Below are 25,851 nucleotides of genomic sequence, written 5' to 3'. Positions count from 1 at the left end.
TTTATTGCTAGTAAAAACAAATATCAGGGAAATCTTGGAATTCCTTTTCTAATGTACTAGAACTAATGTTTTATCTTTAGCACCTGTTTACTGCTTTCTTCTACATAAGGCATGAATTTGTGACTTTTAATTTTGATTTTATATTTTTTAAGTATTTCTGGTACTTAGAGGCTTTTCTCTCTCTCTCTCTTTCTCTCACTCTTTCTGTGAAAATTAACTCTCTTTCTAATATTTTTTGTCTTTGCCCAAATTATACAATTAGTATAGTGTTGGAATAAACACAAAAGAAAAGAAAGCAGATTTAGAATACTGACAGATATTAATACAGATGTATTTTGTCTGTGTTGTGTAATGATAAAATATCTTCAACTTATAGAAAATGAAATGCAAATTGAGTCCATTACATTACCAATATAAACTAAATGACCCAGAAAGTTCTTGGGTATTTTGCATGTTTTCATTTTAGCTTAGTTTGCCCTAAGATCATGCTCTACTTTGAGTACACAGGGAAAAGTCTTTGCAAATAGCCTCCTGACCAACATTATTTCTTTGTATGTATTCTGCCAAGTAGTATCATTAGTTTTTAAGTACAAAATTCACTCAACAGTTGTTTTTTAGTGATGTCTATAAGTCAAATAAATGAAATCTTGTTTACTTTAAACACTTCTAATTTTCATACACCAATAACCATATATGGCTGACGGCTATCATATAGAAAAAGAGAGTGCTATATAATGAAGCTGTGATACCATTGTTTCTGTTATACCATTGCTATGAATTAATCAAGTACGCTGCTGGCAATGTGGTAGGTTTATTATGCCTAACTAACCTCATTAGTCTCAGGCTAATGCATATTTCAGTTCTTGATTCGTCTTTGAGAAACTGAGCACTTGTACTGTCTATTGTTCTGTATTATGTGTGTGATACCTATGTTTTAGCATAGTTCACAAATTTATAGTTCTTCCTTCCAACTAGGCATTTTTCTCTTGTCCTTCCTCCTCAGAGCTCCTGCTCCATCAATAATCTTCCTGTACTTCTCTTTTCTCTCCATTTAATTCTTATCTATAGACAGAACATTTCTAATGATACCTTAATAGATCGTGTTCTCTAAAGGAAGTATATGCTCCATGAGGACAGTGACTGCAGGTGTTATGGACTCAGGGCTTAGTACAGTGACTCATTTGTGACAAGCACGAGTCCATTTTCTGAATGAAAAAACAAATGCTGTCCCTCTCAGTGCTTTATTATCCCATCCTGTTCAGTAAAAAGTCATGGCTCTGAAGTTCATCTCAAAATCAACTTAACTGTTTTGAATTTTATTCCTTATCCATAAAAAGAAAATAATTTCTGTTCATAAAGTTGAGCTAGAAATAGCAGACAAACTAAAGAAAAAAACCAGCCAATATATTATATTAAACAGTAATGGGCCAAAGAACAAATTGCAAAACATGTGGCAAATAATAGCTGTCTAACATTAGTTGGATGAATGACTTTCACAGATGTTACTGTTTATTAATTTATGAAACTCAGATGAAGTGAATAGCTATTTGTAATGGACAACTCCTAGAATCTTCTTACATATTTTTAAAAATTAGCATTGGATTTTTCAAAGTCATTGTCTTTATTTAGTTATGTCATTTAATATTGGGCAAAGCAAGTTTGATAGATGACATTATAAATAAGAATCTGTCAAACTTGTATTTTGCACAGCATTTTGGAAATAAATATGAAGACAACATAACAGAAACAGTTGTTGCATTCATTTTGCTTACAGAAAGTTCGATTCTAACTATTCTCCCACATTACAAAGGAATTAAAAATAAAATCAATACTTTTCAGGAATTCGTATCTTAGTAACATTCAATTAACCCATAGAACCAATTCCTATTCCTTTTTCTACTACCTTTTCCATCACCATTTTGTAGGCGGAAATGTATTCTGTGCTGCCTTACAATGACCAGTGTTTATGACTGTCATCTTCAACCAACATGTGGAGCCCTGAGTGAGCTGTTGGATGTAGAATATACGTTCTGTTTTCATGGCTTCATAATAATGTAGACAAATCCTTACTATCTGTGTTGAGAAGTCACTTAAAATTTTACTCAAATTTAATTTGTAGAGCATTAAGTCAATGACACTATCCCTCATAGGCTCTCTGTGTTTTGTGAGGAACTTTTACTACATAGACACCGTATGTACAGAAGAAGAAAAACTAGTCTAATTTCACTAAATCCAAAATATGCCTACCAGATTTTTCTAGATACTCAATTCCTGCTAAAATTGAAACATTTATTGCATAGATAAATGAAGTAGATGTTTGTAAAAATATTACGCATTCATTTTTGTCTTTAAGATCAACTTCTATAAACTGACAAAAAATGACCCTTTGGCAGAGTTTTTTGAACTTGTGATTCCTTTAGCTGCCATACTTACAGAGAATTTCTCAATTTTTGAAGGCAACCACTGTTATATTGTTGCTTGTAGTATAAGCAGCTTTGCTCACTGATCTTAGCCATCTAAAATTTTGTTGAACAGTTTTCAGGCAGTTATTGATTTTAGTGAATTTAATTGCATTTGTAAGCCATTATGGTTTTTCATGCAAATGATATTTAATGCCATTTGTGTATTACTTAATACTTTTTTATTCATTGTTTGTTTATTACAATTTGTATTGTGAGGAAGAGTTGACATTAGTAGAAATGGTGCGTGTTTTTTATTTGATTCATAGAAAAATGAGCTGTATGCTAGTGGCTCATGCTTATAATCCTAGCTACTTAGGAGGCAGAGATCAGGAGGATCATGGTTCGAACAAGCCCTGACAAATAGTTCCAGGAGCCCCTATCTCAAAAATACCCATCCTGAGTTCAAGCCCCAGTACTACAAAAAAAAAAAAAAAAAAAAAAAAAAAAAAAAAAAAAAAAGAAAGAAAAGAAAAATGAGGGGAAAAAAATGCAACCAAAACAAATTTTTGTATTATGTGAGAATTTTGTGTTATGAAATAACTCAGTAGTCAATTAACAACAACCCTGGAGTTTTGATTTGTAAAAACGTGATATTAAGTGTCCAGAAAAATGTGGTGCTTTTTCTCCTATCTTATGAAGGCTCAACCATTCTTAAAGGTATTTTAGAAAAAGAATAGAAGATTTGTCTATATATTTTGAATTTAACAATGATGTTCTAAGTCTTACAGTGGATCGACAATTCATTACAATTCATAAGTGACTCGAGTAACAATCTTGGTAATTGATGGGCTGGAAATGGAGCTTTGTTTTTTTACCATCAAACCTTAACTGCAGGCTTACCTGTATCAGCAGGTAATGTTATTATGATGGTCTTTTAGGGTGCCTTCCCACACATCAAAGACTTAGACTCTGGAGAAACCTTTGAATATTCAGAATGGAATTTTAGAAATCCATCAGTGATCTTTCAAACACGGGTTTAAATATAGTTTGGGTCAACTCCCTCAGTAGTTTGCGTGGAAAATTTTAAAGGAATGGATTTCCAAATACTAAACTCTTACACATAATACTTTCATAACCCACTTGTAAGAAGAAATGCGTATCCATCTTATATCCCAACTCTTACCATGATGCATCTTTCTAGGCTATGACAATCTCCCGGACACCACACAAGAGGGTAAGTTAAACATTGGCTTTCTTAAATGTCTCCTTACTGACTTATCAAATTACCTTAAGCCTTTTAAACTTCCTGCCTTTCAGTAACCTTAATGTTTCTCATATATTTCCATTAAGAGTAAAGCTTGCAGTTAGCAGTACAATTTGGGCTATGCTGGGATGCTCTGAGTACAGTTTTCTTTGTCCCTAAACTTAATATGTGATCTTGGAAAAGAAAACGTCAAAAGAATTATGGTGGAGATTTGGGTAGTTAAAATAGAAGTAAAGTGCCCTCAAATCAGTAACTTGCTTACTTAATAATAAAAAAGAATACAAATTTCTAAAGAAACATTGGAGAACTAACATAATTTTAGGGAATTTACAGATCATTCAGAACCAAGGACATACCAATGAAAACTCAAAGCATAGAAATTTATTCTGCTAATCCAAATCCCTGTTATCTGATTTTATTGCACAGAAGGTAAAAAGAAAAATAACTTTTTATTAATCTGGTCAGAAAAGACCAATTTATCATTTTAATAGTGATTACAATTTTCTAATTTTGCATTAATGTATTATATGGTAACAAAGGACTTACAGGGATTCCTTTATATTATTCTGTGACTAAGCCTGTTGAAACATTTTGCTTGAAAATATAATTTTATATTTTTCCCAATCCCAGGCATTATGTTTGAGAAATGTTAGCAATGGATCTTTCTAAGAAGTTTAAAAGTTCATATTATTTGTGTCCTCTTCATGAGGACACAAAACCAAATTTCATAAAAGAAAAATAAAGTATAAAGGATATACTTAACAAGGATTTTATTTAACATTAATAAATCCAGAGAAAGATATATTGTGTTTTCAAACCAATATTATCAAAGCAGTCATAGTAATTCAAATATTTATTTAGTAATTCAAATATTTAGTATTTGATTTATATTTTACATAAAAATCTCTGAAAATTCTAGTTTTAAAAGGATTATTCTATTTTTTCTTAAAATACCAGCACATTTAAAGTTTGGATGTTTAGTTTCTTTACTTAAAATTCTAAAAATTGGAATGAATGTGGTTGTTAATCTGTAATGCAATCACAAAAGTGACTTTGACATTATCATTTATTAATATACTGTTAATATTGTAAAACATTTTACATTTATAATAATAGATGAAGTCCGTTTTGCATTTGATGAACACAGAAACAACGAGAACTTTCAGCTTCAATTCTTCAGCCTTACCCATGGGTTAAGAGTACACAAACACAAAAACTGCCTGGTTCGGCTCCAACATTTTTGTTCAATTTTCATGGGTATGAAATGTGTCCTGCACAAACAGATCAGTACAAGGACCTGCAAAGTACAAGTTCTGTCATTCGCCCAAGAGACAATGGGAGAGTAGTAAAGATCACCAAATGGTAATAGGATTCCTTACCAGGATATGAGGAATACTAATTCACTTGCCATATGCACACCAGAACAAGAACCAAACAAGTAGATCAAAAATCAGGAACAACAGAGTTTAGTTTAAAAGAAGAAGAAGAGGAGGAGGAGGAGGGGGAGGGGGAGGGGGAGGGGGAGGAGGAGGAGGAGGAGGAGAAAAAGAATCATTGAAGAAGTTCTTTGGTTAAGTTCTATTTAAATTTTTGCTTAAATATTTCTGACTTGAAATATTTAAGCAAAAATATTTAAGCAGGTGACTTGGCTGATGCTCTGAGGCACACAATGGAACCTCTAAAGCTTTTGAGAAATAATTTTGGAAAAGTTTTAAACATCATATTTCTACAAATATGAGATAAACATGTCAAAATGATTTATCTCATTAATAAGGGAATCAGAAAGATAGCAAAGAGTATTTAAGGGAAAATTAGAGGAACATAATCTTCATATCCTACCAGAAATGACATTTTGATTAGAGAAAAACCAGTTAACATTGTTCAATAGAGCATCGGAACCTTCACCTTTGGGGTTATTATTTCTTTGGGGCAGTAAAGGAGCTCATAACTCACAAAGTGTGAGCCCTTAATTTTAAGTCATGAAGAAGTGTATCCCATAGGCCAGTGAATAATCCTTGTAGAGCCTTTTAAATAACCCTCCAGTATATGTCAAAAGAATATGCTATTTACTTTCTACTTTATCTCATTTCAAGATTTGAATATTTTTTACCAGTTCTAATGAAGAACAATTTTAGATGTAAACTTGATAATATTTAAGATTAGTTCCGCAAAGTTTTTAAGGCCTATGTAAAAATAAATTTGAGCAGATTATACTTGATTATCTATTTCACTCTCCTAACATGCTACTTGGCTTTACTAAGAATCTAAAACTAGTTACGGGAAGAACTGCTGAAAGATGATAAACTGGAATAACACTCAGCCCTGTGTTCCTTCTGCTTCCTATACTTTTCCTGCTCATTAGTCTATTTCTTCTCATTTCCAAGGGCACACGTGTGTGTATGTGTGTATGTGTGTGTGTGTGTGTGTGTGTGTGTAGCATATTTCTGGATTTTAGACCTTAAGATAATTGTCTTAAAACTGCTGACAGGATAAAACCCCCCATGTAATTAACACTGCCAGTCACAATCAGGACGTATATTAATGCTGCTTTTTAGAAGTGCTTCCTTCTCTTGTGTTCATGAATTAGTAGTAAAACAATCATTTTTTCATCGACAGTGAAGAGCCATGTGTATGAATCAGTGTCTAGAATCTAGATATTTGTTTCCTGCTTTATTGAGTTGAATGTTTTAGATGAAATCAAGTGGGAACTTATACTCCCATGAGGTACCGCCAAAATATAGTTATGTTTTTTATGAGGGATTTGTTACAAAGCACGTTCTAGATTATTTTGTCTAATAATAAATATTTTAGAGTTTTGGAAAACTAGTATCTACACTAGTAAATCCTTATTTTGAACTGTCATAAATTCTCACTCTTTGATATATGTTTTTAATATACATATGTATGTATATATATTATTTAAATAACACCTTTTATTTTGTTTAGTTTTTCATTTGCTTTACATTATTATAAATGTTGTCTGCACAATATGGGGCAAAACTTTTAAATTTGAAGTTATAATATAGAAATCATTTTGTATGTATTGGACTTCATGAACAAATAATTTAGTGCTTTTTCTGTCTTCACATTCATTGTGCATTTAAATATATTGGAAAGAACAAAATATTCACATTTTTATTGCAACTCAAACTTTTTTCCCCTGAAACTAATGATCATCTATTGAAATTGACTTAGAGTCTCTAAACAAATTATCTTGAAAGAGAATCTTTTGATGAGATTTTTGCTTGTTCCTGTCCCTTAACTGGCACATGTTTTCTAAAGGCAACATATTTCAAATTTACATTGTGGATTTCAAAGTTAATTAAAAATTTAAGTTCAAAGGATGACTATAATGAGCATTTATGACAGTAAATCCTCCTTAGTAACATCGTTAAGGCGTTATATTCATCTCAAGGATGTGTTTCTATTTAGTTTTGCACAATATGCCTTTATGACTGAAATTTCATTTATTTTTTGTGACACATTTCATTTTCTTGGGTTTCTACTGTCAATTTCACTGCCCATGGGGAAAAAAGAAACTACTTATAAATTAACCACCACAGCAACAAAATAACAAGCAAAAGAAATTTCTTAAATATTACCATGAAAATAATACATCAAAGAAATTTTAATGGAACTTTCATTGCAGAATTGTTTTTAGACATATGTAAGTACATGCATGGAACTTCCATTTAGAAAAATGTACGAGAGAGTGTTGTATAACAGTTTGTGAGATCCTTCACCTAAATAGTTTATAAAGGAGCACTGGCATTTGTGAATAACATATTTATACATGTTATGCCTGCATATGAGTATATATTTTATTTGTGTCTTTTAAAACTATGTGCAAATAAAGCTGGCAAAATGTAGTGCAGGGAGAATATCACCGTTGTTCTTCCAGTCTCTTACGTCAACTTTAGTAAGCATACCCATGTCTCCAGTAAGTAAAAAGTTTTCAACTTGAATTGGCATTCAAGGGTTGATCCAGTTTTGCAAGGCTTAACACTTTGAAAAATTGGGAGTCTCTTTAAGAAAAGTAACTCCTAGTTATGTTTATATTACTAGACTACAAATTAAATTTCATTAAGAAAGAAGAGAGAAATCTCAACAAATTTCAGAATTTAAAAATTTGACAGCACCATAACCATCATGAAAATATAGAAAAATAACTTAATGTTTATGCTAATTATCTTTGTGACTACCTCTATAATCCTTTCTCTTACATTTCTATCTATATGCCCTTTAATCACTTCATTATGTGATAAGAATTTTGTAACATTTTCTAAAGAGAGAATAATTTTTGCTTTAGTCTGGTATAGTCAAAATTTGTTTTGTATCATCAATAGTATGGGATATCTTCCTTTAGATTTACAACTCATTTTTGTGCTGGATATAAGTTTTTTAGATTGTCATTCTATTTGCAAATAGCTCTGTCACATTTCCTCCATATTTGAGCTACAAGATTTGTATATATATATATATCTCTCTATATATATAGATATATATATATATAGATATATATATATAATTTTTTTTGGCAGCACTGGGGTTTGGACTCAGGGCTCACACTTGCTAGGCAGGCACTCTACTACTTGAGCCACTCTACCAATCCAAGATTTGTGTATATTTTTCATAGGCTAACTTCTGGCTCTGTATATTTGAAATCTTTTCACCTTTAGTTTCAAGAAGCTTCTAGTATTGGGCATATTCAGAAAGTGTCTTGCTGGGCTGTAACCTCTGGCTCCTCATTCCTGTTCTCACAGCTGGTGGGTCAGGTCAGTATAGTAGGAGAAAAGTGTCTGGAAACCCTTGTCCACACAGTTCTTTATTTTTCTTGTGTTTTGAGATAGAGTATCACTAGGTAGCCCAAGCTGGTCTGGAACTCAGTGACTTACTAAATAATTCTTTTGGATCTAGATTTTTTTGTGGTATCTTATAAGTTATACTAAATTGACAGATAATAATCAAAATTAAGACAAAAACACTTGTGTAACAAACCTAGTCAACTGGAAGTGAAAAATGTCAAGAACTTTAACAACCTAAAAAGCCATTCCTTGTCTTGCTAGGCATAGTGTCTGCAGTTAAAGTGACAAAGGTTTGAAACCGATGAAAGATTATCATGACATGACTTTCCGTTCTGTCCAAAGTAGCCTGAAAATCAGTATTGGGAGCTTTGAACTTCCTCCCTCCTTCCTTCCTCCCTCCCTCCCTCCCTCCTTCCTTCCTCCCTCCTTCCCTCCCTCCTTCCTTCCTTCCTTCCTCCCTCCCTCCCTCCCTCCCTCCCTCCCTCCCTCCTTCCTTCCTTCCCACCTTCCTTCCTCCCTCCCTCCCTCCCTCCCTCCCTCCCTCCCTCCTTCCTTCCTTCCTTCCTCTCTCTCTCCCTCCCTCCCTCCCTCCCTTCCTCTCTCTCTCTCTTTCTCTTCATTCTTGTTTTTTTGAGACATGTGTCCTGGACTTGTTAATCCTCCTGCCTCAGTCTTCCAGGTATTGAAAGTGCCATGGCTTTAGAGCTTTAACTTTCATGTCATTAGGGTACTAGCCATGTTTTAAAGTTGTTTTCTTTCACAGGCAAAGACATAATATTTAGTGTACAACTTATTTCACCTTTTTTCTCTGCATATTGAAATATGGAAGCTTTTTCTCATGTCGGTTTTTGTTGTTTTAAGGTTGTCTTTCTCTATAGACCTTTATGACATTCTTTGGCATTTTTACTCTTGCTCTTTTTAAGAAAAGTTACACAAAAGTTGCATGAAACAATAGGTCTCAAACTGATTATCTTGAGCTATTGTCTTCATATGGTCAAAACAAATGTCTTGTTCTACTATCTTTCAGGCAAGAAATATATTTATGCAAAAACTTTCAGAGGCTTTTTAAAAGTGAAGCTTTTGCTTGATTTGTATAAGGGAGTAATTAGGATATCTATCTAAATGATAATAAGAACGCAGTGAGTACAGATAGGTGAATCCCCTTTATGGCTTATAAGACATTTTAAAACAATTTATTAGGACTATCAAAGCAGAAAGTGTAGCTTGCTTTTGATGAGCAAAATGATTATTCTAGATTTGGATTTTACATTTCATATATTTTGGCTAAAAAGCACAAAATAGCTCCAGACTACTTCTTGCGTTGGAAATAATATATCAAAGACTATGGAAAATGATTTTTTTTTTACAACTACACTCTGCCTGCAAAAATAAAAGTGAAATAGGATTTTGTTCTCCATCCTTTATTCTTTTTATATTGAATTCTACTTAACTTTTAGGCATCTGTAAGAAAATATGAAGGTTGTTTCAAATCACTGATACTGTGTCATATAGTAAGAAGAACACGGGTTAGGGATTAATATTTACTGTTTTTTAGTCTTAGCCTTGCTTGCATACTCTAACTTTATGCAATTCTGTGCACTGAACTCTAAAATGTGACTGGTTCTGCATACATTGAGTACGTACTTCTGCATTTGTTCTGAGGCTCAAGTGATAGAAATGTCTAAAGTGACAAGCTACTTTGTCATCCCTGCAGTTACTGTTGTTTTAGTTAGAAAGACATTTGAGCAATGAGTGATTAGACTTTTAAAGCGTGTTTTACTTTTTTTTTAATTGATGGAATTCTTAGATTATAGCCAGCTTCTCAGCAGCAGTATTATTGACACTTAGAGCCAAATCATTCTTTGTTGTAGCACTGTTAGCAGCATCCCAGTAGAAGTTAATAACGTCCCATAACCCTGTTATAACAACAAAAAATGTCTTTAGATGTTTCCCAAATATCCCTTGTGGAGCAACATATCCTCTATCGAGAACTTCAGTTTTAATAATCAGTTGACTATTGACAGCTTAAGCATTTTATCACAAACAAAACATACAGAATATGTGAACATTCCTTTCCTGAAGTTGGATCCTATCTTGATGTCAAGTCTACTGATTAAAGTCATAACTTCTTTTTTTTCCCTAAAAACATTTTCTAATGTGTCTTCTCTGGTTACAAATTTCACATTTTAACAGTTCAATGAAATTTCAAAGGCAGTTAGGAAATAGTGGTAGATGTCTTCTAGGTCTTACAGTGTTTCTCAATCTTTATTCCTATCATTCACTTCCAACCCAACATCATTTCTATGGCAAATAGTCTTTTTAAAGTCTTTCCAAAGATTTTTATCTTGGTGTTCATTAAAATATCAAATTTCTCACTCACATTGTGTAATATCAGATAAAAAAGTTAACTGATAAATTTCTCAGAAATATTGACTAGAAGAATAAATAAAATACAAAATTTAGAGTCAGAACTAAAAATATTTATGATTCCCTAATGAATATTTTAGATTGATTTGCTTATTTGAGTAAAAGAGGTACAAATAATTTCAATATCTATGGCAAGGTTCATTTATTTTATAATCAGAGATTTTAAAATGTTTTCTGTGATAATTTTCTCCAGAATGTGTTGACAAACCATTGCTAACACACTGATAGTAAAAAAGTATTCACTCTCCTTTTTTCCTCCATTCCAAATACAGTTTGTTAATGGCTTAGTGATTGTTATCATATACTCAGAACAGAGGCATATATGGTGACTTAAGGTCTTACTCTATCTAGTATGCTTGAGTTAATGATTAATGTGTTTAAAGGATGATCATCAATTTGTCTTAGAAAATATCATTGAAAATATATTGACATATTGAAATATATCAGGAAATCAGAGAAAATGTAACTAAAGAAGATAATATTCTCTGAACCCAAATTTACTGTGTCATGGATTTTATTAGCAAATGATAAATGGTAACTGACAGGGAAACTTTAATGTCTGTCCAGGTAAAGTTTGCATTCACTATGTTATATAACCCAAGGCAGTGTGCCCAGGGATGTATATCACCTTTTATTACTTTATAAAGTAATACAAAGATATGATTAAAGCATAAGCAGCTATGAGGCAGGTATTGTGCTTTTCATTACTTTGTTCACAATTGCAGAACAAACACTTCCTCATATTAATGTTCATATGAAAGAACAAACCTCTTTTGTCATATGACCTTTGGCATATATTAGTCAAAACCAAGGAAGAAAATATAAGAGTATTTAGAACATACTTGTTTGCAATTACAAAAGACTTTTTACATATCAATATGAAATGTTTATTTAAGAAATATAAGCTTGTTAATGGATTCACTAAATACTAATTTAGGGCAGTTACCTAAAAATGATGTTGCTCTGTCAGTTTATGAATGCTACATGCCAAACTAATTACATTTAAATTTAGTGGAAAAAGAGATATCTGACACAAGATTTAATTTAAACTTCATAGCATAATGCATAGATTTGGTTAACCACACACTTTTAAAATCTCTTCACAGAAAATGGTATACTTTTTCTAACTTTTTACGTGTACATGTTAATGGTCACTATATTAAGTTCTGAATTTATTTGGATAATGGCTCCCAGGGAGTACTTTCTTTAGTCTTTGAGAAAAATCAAATCTGTTTGCTTCCATGAAGATCTTAGTAAAATTTAGACAACACAGAATTGTGAAAAGAGTTTGGACAATGAAGATGTCACTTTGTATTCCAGCTTTGACTCTCCTCAATTTACTCTGTGACCCTGAGAAAGTGTCTTCACTCTCTTGAGTCTACAACAAATTTCTCTTATAGACTGACTTCATTTTCTCAAGTATGTACTTGATCATCTCTAGAGGGTTCCTTCTAGAGTTAGGTTATAATAGATTTTGTCATGCAGGAAACACATAGAAAAACAGCCATCAAAATGTATCCTGTTTTTCCAACATTGGAATTGACACATAGTGCTGTAAAGATCTTGTGATGATAGAAGTTGTGTATTTGAACATGAGAATATTAATGACAGCTGGGAACCACTGCCATTTCCTATCATAACAAGTAATTTTAGTTATTGAACTGATTTCTTGTTTGCCTTGCATCTTTTTATTCGTTTATTCATATGTGCATACATTATTTGGGCCATTTCTCCCCCCTACCCTCCGCCTCCTCTCTCCCCCCCCCATACCCCTTCACTTCCAGGCAGAAACTGTCCTGCCCTTATCTCTGATTTTGTTGAAGAGAAAGTATAAGCAATAATAAGGAAGACAAAGTGTTTTTGCTAGCTGAGATAAGGATAGCTATACAGAGAGATTCCTAGCATTGCTTCCATGTATAAATGTGTTATATCCCAAGTTGATTCATCTCTAACTGACCTTTTCACTAGTTCCTGATCCCTTTTTCATATTGACCTCTGTTGCTTTAAGGTTTCTGTATTAGTTCCTCTGCAGTGGGGACATGAAACACTATTATGTTTTGGGTCTTACCTATCCCCATACCACCTGTGTATGCTCTCCCCTTATCATGTGACTCAAGTTCAACCACATTGCAGTATTTGCCCTAGATCTGAAGTCCACATTACATTTTTTAAGGGTTGAAGTGAGCTGTATTTGGAATTGTTATTACATCACAGAGAAGATAAACTAATTTGTATTAAAGAGAAATGGCATCTGCATGACAAACATATTATTTCACAAAATATGTTTTGCATGTAAGGCTTAGTTCTATTATTAATTTAAATAAATTTTAAAAGTAAATACACAAAAATGTATTGATAATGTTAACATCTTGGGAGTATGTCATGAAATAAGAGAAAGAAAGGGGAATTTCAATTTAAATATATGTTCTTATGCAATAAAAACAAATTTTAAGTACTTTGTGCCAGTTCATTTTGCATGAAGATTCTGCATGTAGTAAGGATAACATTTTTCACTGTGATTTTATAGTTGATTTTTTATATTGAAATAATATTATTTTCATGTTTACAATATTAAACTCCTTTCCTTGCTTCAAATTGTTGGCATGTTAATCTGACCAGCCACTTGAATTCTTCATATAGCATTTATTCCCTGACAGTTTCTAGTATAAGTAGATATCTCAGCTAAGCGGGAAATATGAACAGGAAGATCAAGGTCCAGTCCAACCTAGGCATGAGCAAAAGACCTTATCCCCAAATTAAGTCAAGCAAGAAGAGCTGGTGGCATGGCTCAAAGAGGTAGAGCACTAGTATAGCAAGTCCAACATCATAAATTTAACCATAGTACTGCCAAGAGAAAAAGAGAATGACAGAGAGAGAAGGAGGGAGGGAGGGGGAGAAAGGGAGAGAGAGAAAGAGAGAGAAAGAGAGAGAGAGAGAGAGAGAGAGAGAGAGAGAGAGAGAGAGAGAGAGAGAGAAGTGGATACCAAGGAAAATTTTGGTGAGGCATAATTGAACATGTGCTAAACTAGACTGTGGTGATGTGGCTGCATAAATAATTGTTCTAAAGGTTAAGCAACAATACACTTAACATGACAAATTTGTGCATATCTCTTAAAGTATTAAAAAAAATGAGGGGTATCAGTGTTGCGGAAAGGAACAGAAATAAAAACAGAGAGCCTTGACAATTGCCCTGCACTGCTCTGGTGGTTTTAGGTAAATCATCTGACTTAATTCTCAAATACTATGAGATAGGTACAGGAATACTATCCTGATCTCTTAATAAATGGATACGTGATGATTATGGTGCTTAGCCAATGTCTCATAGCTACTAAATGGTAGACCTAGGATTCAAATGAGTCTAGCTTAGGAGTCCCTTCACTTCCATGTTACACTAAAGAAAAGCTAGTTTTGGAGAATAGCATAAAGACAACTTACAGGCTGTTTTTTTTTCATTTTTCTTTTATTATTCATATGTGCATACAAGGCTTGGTTCATTTCTCACCCCTGCCCCCACCCCCTCCCTTACCACCCACTCCTCCCCCTCCTTCTCCACCCCCCTCAATACCCAGCAGAAACTATTTTGCCCTTATTTCTAATTTTGTTGTAGAGAGAGTATAAGCAATAATAGGAAGGAACAAGGGTTTTTGCTGGTTGAGATAAGGATAGCTATACAGGGCATTGACTCACATTGATTTCCTGTGCGTGGGTGTTACCTTCTAGGTTAATTCTTTTTGATCTAACCTTTTCTCTAGTACCTGTTCCCCTTTTCCTATTGGCCTCAGTTGCTTTAAGGTATCTGCTTTAGTTTCTCTGCGTTAAGGGCAACAAATGCTAGCTAGTTTTTTAGGTGTCTTACCTATCCTCACCCCTTCCTTGTGTGCTCTCGCTTTTATCATGTGCTCATAGTCCAATCCCCTTGTTGTGTTTGCGCTTGATCTAATGTCCACATATGAGGGAGAACATATGATTTTTGGTCTTTTGGGCCAGGCTAACCTCACTCAGAATGATGTTCTCCAATTCCATCCATTTACCAGAGAATGATAACATTTCGTTCTTCTTCATGGCTGCATAAAATTCCATTGTGTATAGATACCACATTTTCTTAATCCATTCGTCAGTAGTGGGGCATCTTGGCTGTTCCCATAACTTGGCTATTGTGAATAGTGCCGCAATAAACATGGATGTGCAGGTTACAGGCTGTTTTGATAATTTCCAAACATAGGGCTAATTCTCCATTAAATGCTTCCGTGCAAAGTGAATACTATTCTTAGAAATCAAAGAAGAGTTATTTCTTAGAGAAGGGATTTAATCATGTCAGTTTAGTGGAAGCAGAAGAACCTAAATATGCCCTTCAATATAAGTGGTTGGATAAAATAATTACCTATCTATCTATTACCTATCTTCTACACTGTAATTATAAGGTGTTTAGAAGATAGAAGTTATGGCCTCTCTGCCATACAAAGGATCAGGTAGACCTCTGAGATGGAATGGAAACTTATGAGCAAAACAAAAAATAATTTTGTAGCTCCAGCACCCACAAACATTTCCAATGATTAATATTTTAGTCTTTGAAGAATGTATGTTTTTACTCAACTCTGCAGTTGTAATTTGGTACCAGCCATAGGCAATAACTAAATGAATGAATGTTGTTGTCTTCTACCAAATCTTTATTTGCAAAACTAGTCATTGGCTGGATTTAGCCCAGAGGTCCTTCTTATACCTATTAAGGAAAAGTCTTTATAAAATAGATAGAAATTAGACTGACCTAGCTCACATAAATAGCTCTCCTTTTTATCTACTTCTTTTCTACACAAAAAAACCTGAAATGTGTACATTATTAAGCCATTCAGAGTATCATAGATGAGCTCATGATATAAACAAAGAAAGAACCAAAGATTGTATCTGAAATAAAGATGGTACCCAAAATGTAAATCTTCAGAGAGATGAGCCATAAAGGAATACCAGTCATTCCCCACCCTGATTTAGGCAGAGAGCCTCAGTTTGGGATTGTGTTGATATTGTTTGTTCATGTTTATTATATGCTTTTAAGCAACTGGGTTGATGTTAGTTATATAGTATTTCCAAAAGTTAAATATAATTTCTATTCAGATACTTGTGATTTGAGTACCTGCCTTTATTTCAAATATTTGCAAAAGCATGGAAGAAAGAAAATAAGCCAACTAAATATTTTTCTGAAAGTATTCTTATACTGGATTTCTATAAGAGGGTATAAATACAAGTGTCTATATTTTATGTGTGTAGGTCTGCCACTAGATTACACACATCTTAAGAACAAGAATCATGCATTAGTCATTTTTTTATTTATTCCTCTTCCACATAAATGTATCTGCCACAGAGTAGTTGCCTAGCTTTGGAGAAAAAACATCCAGTAAACTTCTCATGTATAAAGAGCTATGCTCGCTGCAATAGTGGACCAGACTTTTTTGTGGTCAAGTATACATGTGGCTTTTATTTGCCACACACAAACTTTTAAGGGAGCTAAGTTCTGAGCAAAATTTAAGACTATGCTAGATACTGCCAGATAAATACAATGCTCTCTGTATGGGAGTTTTAGGAGATTTGGTGGAAACAAAAATAGAAAATATATTGTTCTATAGCCAAAAATATAATGATTCATTGAACTTTTTCTCTCATGAACATAGCTTTTTAGCTCAGAAAAAAGAAGCAATGAATAATTTTTAAAATCTTTCACATCCATAATTGGGTGGCAGGTTAAGTTATTTCTGGACACAATCTTCTGAGAACAATGAATGTTCTTCCCTTCATCATAGGATCCATTTTAGATTATGATAATTTATGCCATTCATGAAGAAATAAGGCCAAAATTTGAATTTATTGTCTGCAAATTTTCATTTTTAAAAAGAAAATAATTCCTGAGGAATGCAAGTTTTTTTAAAAAAGGCAGTGAAAACCTCAAAAAAAAAAATAAACCCTCCTTTTGGGTTCTCTTATTGCTTAAATAATCACATGAACACACTGTTTTTAAATTTAGGCTTTAAAAAATGTCCTCATACTGAGTTCTTGTTTGCCAAGTTTCAGTTTGGAGAGAATTTTTATAGCTTTTATAAAAACCCCTGAAAATAGAAATTTTTAAATGGAAATTCTTACACACCCTTAGTAAAGGCCACAAAACTTGCCATTAGTTGAGAATGAAGGTGATTTTTTCAATATTTAGGGCTGGCAACATCAACAACATGTTGTGAATTTCTTCTGAAGCACATGACATTGTTTAGCTTTATGTTAACTCCCTTACATTGGCTTATCATGTTAATATTTAGCTGTATGTAGTTGTATGTGATATGTTGAAATTTTAAAGTGTGTTTATCTTCAGTTGAATATAGTTTATATGTAGAAGTCTGTCTTACTCATTTTTTTGATATTTCACTTATCTCTTGACTTACGACTTTATGGTTGTAAACTCATTTTGGAAATCATATTTGTTGAATTGTTCATAGCTGGGTTTCTTTAGAGGTCCAAAAGATTTCCTTTAAAAAGTCATTGCTCACTTTTATCATGTGAAGCAAAAGGTCAGTTTTCCTTTGTGAAGATCTAGAATATGTCAGATCTTTGTCACATCTCAATGGTTTTTGTCAGTTCTCAGCTCTGTTGGGGGAGTTTTAGGCCCAAAAGTATTACTGGAACGAAAAGTCTTACTTTCAAAATTGGGAATTTGTTGTGGTACTAAGGGTCGATTTTAGATTGGAGATAAGAAAAGGGAAGATAAGAAATGATTGAAGCTTTGTGAACAGAGCATGTATAATTCTTCAAAAAGTGTAAATGCGGTGAACACCAAGCCAGGACAGTTGTTACTGTTACATGGACCAAAATAAAGTTAAAGAAGTACTTGTCCAAAAAAAAGCCAGTAAAATTCATATACACTACTTTGGCAAGGTTGTCTCCTGAGGAAAAGATTTCTAAGCAGCAGCATACATTTAATTTGAACAAAATCTGCTAGAAGAACAGGTTAGCAATGTAGAAAATTTGTAGACATCTGTCAAATTTTGTTCTAGAAGACAATCCACACCAAAAGAGTCAGAAGCCCTTGTTTTTCTGGAACCCGTCTGGCTTTTTCTCCACTAGAAAGACAGTAAGTATATGTTTGGCAGGGGATTTTGTTAAAACTCCTGACATATATATGCTTTGGCTGAAGTGCCCTCAAACAATAATCAGTTTGATGAAGAACAATTCTAAAGAAAAAAATAAATAAAACTAAATACTCTAATAGTTATTCCTTGAGACAGTTGCATGAATAAGTGATGGAATATTGCTTAGCCATATCCTAAAAATCCCTTCCATTTATTTCTTCAGTTGAAAGAGGCTTTCTAACATCCATGTCTGGAACTAATTATGATAACCTTGACATTTAAATCAGAGATAAAGGATTGATAGCTTTTCTTTAAATGCTTCAATATGGCAGGAGGAATTATCTAATATTGATAAATAAAGCAACGTGACATCTGTGTTGAATTGCGAATTGACTTGTTGAGCTGCATAAGAAGGTAAAAAGAAAAGGCTTATTTTCAAGATGTGTAAAGCATTTGGAAAATCCAAGGTCAAAACTGAGATATGACTCAATGCAAAAGATTTTTGATCTTTCAATCTTAATGGAAATATCTTTCAATAAGAAATTGACAATTAAGGAATTGTAATTGTTAGAAATTTAATATTTTTTTTGGGGGGGTACAAGTCAAAGTCCCAGAACTGAATTATATTAATAGCAAGCTTAAAATTTATAACTTAAGAAAAACAGATTAATAGTTTTTGGAGTAATGCCTGAATTATAGAGGGATGACTTGAGCGATCAATCAATTCAGTGTCTGCAACTGCAAAGTTCTAAGTAGAACTCTTAAAAGGGTCCTCTTTGGCCACCGAAAATGCGTCATAAATGATGAGTCCATAACAAACCAATTCTAGTTTGGTATATGTATATGTGTGTGTGTGTATATATATATGTAGAGAGAGAGAGTTCTTTATGGTTTATCAAGACTATAAGCAGATTCTGTATTTATTTTCTATAATTTGCTTCTTTTAATGACTTAACTACTTTGAAACTTTCCTAGTGAAAATTCTATTTTGGTTGTTTTTTAAAAATTTTCTCTGTAAAATAACAATGTTTCTTTAAAGAAGAAAAGCAAAAGATCGTACAGTTGGGTTCGTTTCCTATGGGTTTGGATGGGTATGAGGACATGTGCCTGTGCTGAACTTTGAAGGATGGGTAAGATCAGTGGCTGTTGCTGCCTTGAGTGCAGTGTGGATGCTGGCAGAGGGAGCATACTCCACTTTGGGTCTATGAGATCTTGCCTTTGAGGAAATAGGATTAAACATAACTTGCTCATTGAGCTAAGAAACCAAATCTTACTTATTAGAGTATAGCCATTGATGTTTTCACTTGAGAAAAGTGTTTCATACAAATTTATCCCATGCCAGTATCAGTTGGGGAGGTGGGGAGGTGGGACAAGATGCCTGGGAGCCTGTGGAACAGCAAATAATATTAGGATAAAGCAGAAGGGAGGATGTGGCATTAGAGTGTAAAATGCTACGAGGCAACACAGATAGAAGGAAAATTTCTACTTTCTTTTTATTGTCACGCTGGTTGGGGTGCATTGTGGCATTTACAAAAGTTCTTGCAATGTATCAAATACATCATACTTGAATTCATCCCTCCATGTTCTTCTTTATCCCCCCCTCCACCCATTCCTGGAATAGTTTCAACAGGTCTCATTTTCCATTTACACACACGTGTACACAGTATTTGCACCATTTTCACCCTCCTACATCCTGTCTAAAAGGAGAATTTCTAAGCCTCTGTGAGGCACTGGATATTGAATAAGAGCTAATACAAATAGTAAAAAAAATCCCTTGAATTGAGCCCGTCTTCCTAGGACATAATCAGATTCCTTATTTATTTTCTGTAATGGATCAAATTTTTGCAACATTCCCTAGTAAAAATTCTATTCAGGTTGCTTTTTCTGTGTCTCTAAAATGACAAGAAACTCAGTTATCCTTGAAGGAACTGTTTGCTGAATCATATATGATAGAAAATTGGCAATATCAACAAGAATTGAATTGGATTGTTTAAGTTTGATATTTGGCCTAAAGTAATATAGATCACCTGCTTTGTGCCATATACACTGCTAGGTCCTGCAGTATTTTTGGAGCCTTTTGACACACTAGACAAGTTCTTTGATGACAACAATTTGCATATCTGTGTCCTCAGCCACTAATTTCATCCTTGGCACCTAATAATTAGCCCAGAAATGATAGGTAGGTAGGTAGGTAAATAGATAGATAGATAGATAGATAGATAGATAGATAGATAGATGGTAGACAAATGAAAGTCTGTTGTGATTTTCCTCATTGATCGGTTTGTCATTATCTTCCTTATGGTAGTAAGTCCTGTTCCATTGACAAATCCTCTGCCCCTTCAAAGACATGAAAAAATGAGTTTGGCTTTAGGAAAAATATCCTGAAGATTAATTTATCATTACTATTCTAGCATAGACTCTGAAGCATTTACCACTTGACCTTATATACTATCTTAATGTTAGGAGTCATTCATTGAGAAGAATTTGAAGGCCTGAGGAGGAATATTTCATTGAATGATATTTTTGCTTAATTCAAAAGGAAAGACTCAAATGTGACACAATTCTGCTCTTACTATTTGAACCTTTTTAGAAATAACCAGTTTCCAGTCTTTCCAGGATGTGCCAAAACATGTGTGAGAGTCATTTGCACCCTCCAGCCACAGGCACACACACCAAAAGCATGGTTCAAGGGTTGAAGAACATTTAGACTCATTTACAAATGATCTGACCTCAGAGTTCTGCACTAGTGAGCAAAAATTCTGCAAAGGTCCAGGTTCAAAAACCATTGCACAGTTCCAAGAAAAGGTTTTCTAGCTTCTGTTTCTTATGCCATTCAACAAGATTTAGAAGGAAATGCAGCCAAATGTAATGGTCGTTACCTGATGAAAAGCAGACATCCTTTGTATTATCCTCAAACTGGACTGAACAGGACTAAATGCAATTAGAAGACTCCACTGAGGCCAAGATGGTTGAGGAAAACAAATGGATAGAAAATATGAGCTTATCATGTTAGGTAACCTATGTATTTCAAAGTGGCGTTATAGGGAAAGCGTTAGAGAAATTTATGGTATCATGAAATGCATATTAGGCCCATCAGCTCAGGGTCATACTAAGTCAATATTTTATAGGAGGTGTGGAAAATTTTTATGTCGGTTAGCTCCAAGAAAGATGAAGAAATTCTTTAAGCTCAGTATGAGGACTACTAATATTCTACCACATTTAATCTTTAAAATGACATTTTTTTCCTAAAAAGAAAATTCATGCCATCTGTGTCGAGTCCATTACAGTTGTGACATATTATACTTCTCATTTTTGTCTTCAAAATTAAAAATTCTTTGCATATTCTTGTTGTAAATTCAGGAATTGTGCTGATTTCGAACTGTGAGTAATTTCTTTATTAAATGAAGTACTAATCATATCCTTTCAATTAAAATTAAAATAGACATTACTGTTTAAGAGAAGGATGTTTTTGCTTTTCCTAATTTCAAGCAGGCAAATAATTTGCCTGTATTTTAACGAAGAAAGTACAAAACTTATTGTGATAAGAATTTGTTTCTGAAAAGCTGTGTTCTTCTCTGCACACCCCTCGTGGAATGATGGTACAATTCAGAGATTTAAGCAGGGCCTTAGAATTCACTGCCTGTGCAGAAGCTTCACCTTCAGGCCAGACCTATAGTCCTTGTAGGGAAATGATTTATGTATTGTAATAAATGTTACTTCTCAATCTGTTTGCTTGTTCAATGGTTGAGGACCCAAAAGAAAAGGTCTATCTCAAATTAGGACTGGCATGTATTATCTGTCAACTTTATATAGTACTGTAAAAGTCATTCAGCTGACAGTAATATTAGCAGAATGTTTTATAGATTTTGTGCTGTGTGAAGCTTTGTATGGGTGAGAGAGTCTGTGGGGCTCTGTGGTTCGGGATACAGTTGCGTGTAGATGAGTCATTTCTCTACTTCTCGGTAAATGAACATCTGGCTCACATATTGATTCCATGTGTGAAAATGAGATCAGCCCATATAATGACCAGAATCAATCAGGCTTCAGCCAAGGAGTAACGTACACTGGTCTTGATTTGTTAGACAACTAGAATTGGCAGCACCTTGCATAATTTGGCACCAATTGACAAAGATTAGGCTGCTTGGGGGCCATGGATAGTTATTAATTTGAAACCCCCCTTAAATATTTTGCAGAGTAGAATCAGCTGTAACTTATTTGTCCCAGCCTCCTTCTTTTCATACTAGCTTTAATTGTTTTAGACAAACAAGTGAGCTTGTGGCCTGTTCACTTTACACAGGAAGACATGAATTCTTTGATCCATACAATATTCTTTAGCTCAACCTTGGAGCTATTTACTAAGGAGATTTATTTGCAGACAGACAGTAGAACAGTTCTTTGTGAATAGAAATGAGTACAGCTTCTACAGGTTTTCAGCTCAAGTTTCTGCTACTTACTGTAAAGGGTGGAAAATGAAACATCTTTATTTTTAACAAGAATTTTTCTTTTTCCTATATATATGACAACTGAAAATGAACTAGGCTTTTGACCTGTTTTCCCCTCACTCTTTACATTCATTACAGTAGAGATTGACTCAAAAACCATTTCATTTTAATACTTTGCATAAGCATAAAAAAATTTGTGAGAATTTAAGAACAGGACAGATGTTCATTGTAAACATTGTACAAATGTGTCTCATTCCTTAATTTCCAGGTACAAAAACAACTTACCTATGCTGTATGAAAAGTAGGTATTTGAAAAATAGCAATAGACATAATTATGAAATATACTGCTAAAATTTGATTATTGTTGCTAAATAGTTTTAAAGATGTACACTCATTTACTTTGAATTTAGGTAATCATATTTAGGTAAGTATCTAAACTAATATCTAATTTTCTCCCCATTAAATGAGTTATTTGAACAGTCTGTCTAATGACCAGGCAATGTAATAGTAACAATAACAAGACAGTTCCTAAAATATGTCTTTATAATAATATTTAAGATATGAATTCCATTAAGACTTTCATTTCTGCTTAGCACAGAAAAGAAAATATGAGTTTGATTCACAAAATCAGTTCCAGAAATAATTCTTTATCTTAAATTATGCTTGACAATGACTAATTCTTCTATATTCATCTCAGAACTTAATTTTCAAGGCCTCTTGATAACCAGCAAATGTGAAGTCATCCTTTTATCCCCTACATGTTTTTTACTCCATGTATTTTCCATGTATAAGTTTGCAAAAATACAATGAAATTTTAGTTCTTTGAGGAAAATCTTTCAGTATCTTCTTGTTTTTACCCCCAGTCACCACAGTTATGTTATTTTTCCTTTATATTTCTTTTGGATAATTTTATGAATAGCTTTGAGAAAACCTAAGAGTGACATCACATAAATATTTGTAATTCATGAATAAGACAAACTATTTCCACTGAAGAAAAAAACACAAGTATTGGCTCCTAAAGAAAGCATGACTAATATTTTATTTTCTAAAACATATATATTTAAGTTGTAAATTAACATTGACAGATTTTCAGGGGCATTATAATTTTGAAGTTTTTCCCTTCTAACTATATACAACTTTCTAAACTAATAAATGAAACTTTTAGAAGAAAGCATTTTCAAACAATAAACACACTTTTAACATTTTTAATCGGGAAGCTTTTAAGTCTAAACAGGCATTCAGTCTGTAAGTTCTACTTTTTCAGAATCTTTCAAATTGGCTCCAGAAGGCTTAAAATCCTTCTCTGATAAACACAGTTCATGAAGTTTTGCCAAATTGCTTTACAAGATCACTTTGTAAGAATTATGACTGAAGACATTGGAACCAAATACATACCTGTGGTGGGTAGCTTATTTGTTATTTGTAAAAATTAAATGGTTTAGGAGAAATCTTAAAGAAAAAAATGCTACATATGTAGATAAGAAAGGAATAGGGTGAAGGACTTTATAATTTCAGGCCATTATATGACACAGTCACCTGTAACACCTGTTATAGAAGATACACTATTGAGGTGTCACACACAATTGTCACTGTAGAAAAATGGCGAAGTGTGTGGTTGACTTACATATTAAAACAATTTCAGCACACATGGGGTTTCCTGCCTTTTATGACTAGCCCCAGGTAAGAATTCTTGCATATTAAAAATATTACCACCATGATTTCAAAGTGAGGCCAAGTTGCGTTACTGGAATGTGTGATAATTTACCATCCTGTCTACACTATAAATGAAACCATGTTAACAGCAACCATACTTAAACATGGTTTTGGTTATATTTCAAACATAGTGTGGACAGCTTTATATTTCATAAGACACTTCTTTGTCTTTGTGTATATTGGTTAATTTGGTATGATTCTGTCATTTAAGTCATTCATAGATGCTAATTGATTATGACAATAACATTCAGAGCATTTTACAGATGCCCCCCCAAAAGACTGTCTTTTATTTCACTTTTATTTATATAAGAATGTTTGTTTAATATGGTAAGACATAGTTTTGTGAGAATAACAGATGATGTGGCTCCCTGCATAGGTATGAAGACATACATTCTGTGCCTTATAAAAATGCCTAACTAAGCTCCTCGCATGACTGTTTTGCATTAAAACAAAAACTTCATCCTATGGTGGTCTTGTAGTCAGATATTTTCTTATATCTGAACGAAACTTCACACTTTGAGCTCATTTTTGCTTTATTTAATTTCAGATGTAATTTAGTATATTTTAACTAGCTAGTTACAGAATGAATCCCTATTGTCAGAGGTCATGCATTTTTGAAAGCAACAGTCTTAAGGGAATTTCAGATTAAATGTGCCTAACTGATTATAATTTCATGGTAGACAACTCAATGCTATCAGTATAACTCAAAACCATACATTTCCCTTAACAAATTTTTGAATCTGACTAGTTTAACGTTTTTTTAAAAATATACTTAAAGTTAATTCTCAGTTGGATTCTTTTGATTATATGCATGAGAACGATGTATTACCTTAATAAAAATGTTCTTAAGTTCTAATTATGTGAGTCTTGAATACTCTGAACTAATCTGGATTTACTATTTTAAGGACACCTCTTCACTCTTCAACCTACTTATCATTCTATATTTGATTTAAAAAAAGAATTGTTGACAATGGTTTTTATTAGTAATCCTCCAAACACTCTAGAGTTTTCAGAATCATTTTACTTACATCAGACTCCCATTGTCCTTGGATATGTGAACCATCTTCCTTCAAGACGAGTTAAATACGGACTAAATGTGTAATAGTCTAGGTAAGAGGTAATATAGTTCTGAAGTGGAAAAACATCCTAGTGAGTTGTATCCTTTGGATTTAGTGACCAATGAGATAACAGCATGAAGTGAGCAGAGTTTGGGGAGTGATAAAAAGAAGACAAGCAAGTTATGTCGTCTGAGCTAACAAACACAGGACCATGAGAAAGTTGGATGGGAAATATGTAGATTTCAGTTAGAAAGTGTTATAAAACACTCATTCATGGATTCTACACATGTCCTTGAGAAAGATATGTAAGTTATTGTAATAATGGTGCATATTATCATCCACAGTCACAATGATACCAAATAAGATAACATGAATTGTGATTTTATAATAAGTTTGTATTTCAAATTATAGCATTGCCATATTTTTCAACCCAGAAATAATTTCAAAATTAATCAAGATGATGATAAAATATGTATTGCATATAGATTTGCATCTTTGTTGATAGATAAACAATTTTGCCTCTTTCAAAGTTGTGCTTAATTTTTTATTTTGTCATTGTCAATGTTATTGTTTATAGAGCTAAGGAGCCTCAAGAAATCTGACCTAGCCATTCACTTTTCAAATAAAACAATCT

At 33.2% G+C, this 25,851-nt stretch overlaps 1 protein-coding gene across 7 annotated transcripts in view; it reads left to right on the top strand.

Annotated features, from left to right (window-relative positions):
• Trps1 (transcriptional repressor GATA binding 1) overlaps window positions 1-25,851 on the top strand; it is a 241,667-nt gene that overhangs the window by 126,326 nt on the left and 89,490 nt on the right. For 5 of the 7 annotated variants that reach the window (XM_074069096.1, XM_074069095.1, XM_074069093.1 and 2 more), the window contains one exon: window positions 3,604-3,636. The exons of the other annotated variants lie outside the window; for them this stretch is intronic. In XM_074069096.1, the coding sequence (XP_073925197.1) occupies window positions 3,604-3,636 (33 nt within the window). The remainder of the gene's footprint in view (window positions 1-3,603; window positions 3,637-25,851) is intronic. 7 annotated transcript variants of the gene reach the window in all.

This window comes from Castor canadensis, chromosome 3 (assembly GCF_047511655.1).
Source record: "Castor canadensis chromosome 3, mCasCan1.hap1v2, whole genome shotgun sequence".
Lineage (NCBI taxonomy): Eukaryota > Metazoa > Chordata > Mammalia > Rodentia > Castoridae > Castor > Castor canadensis.
Note: the sequence above shows the minus strand (reverse complement) of the source record. Positions and strands in the feature narration are given on the sequence as shown.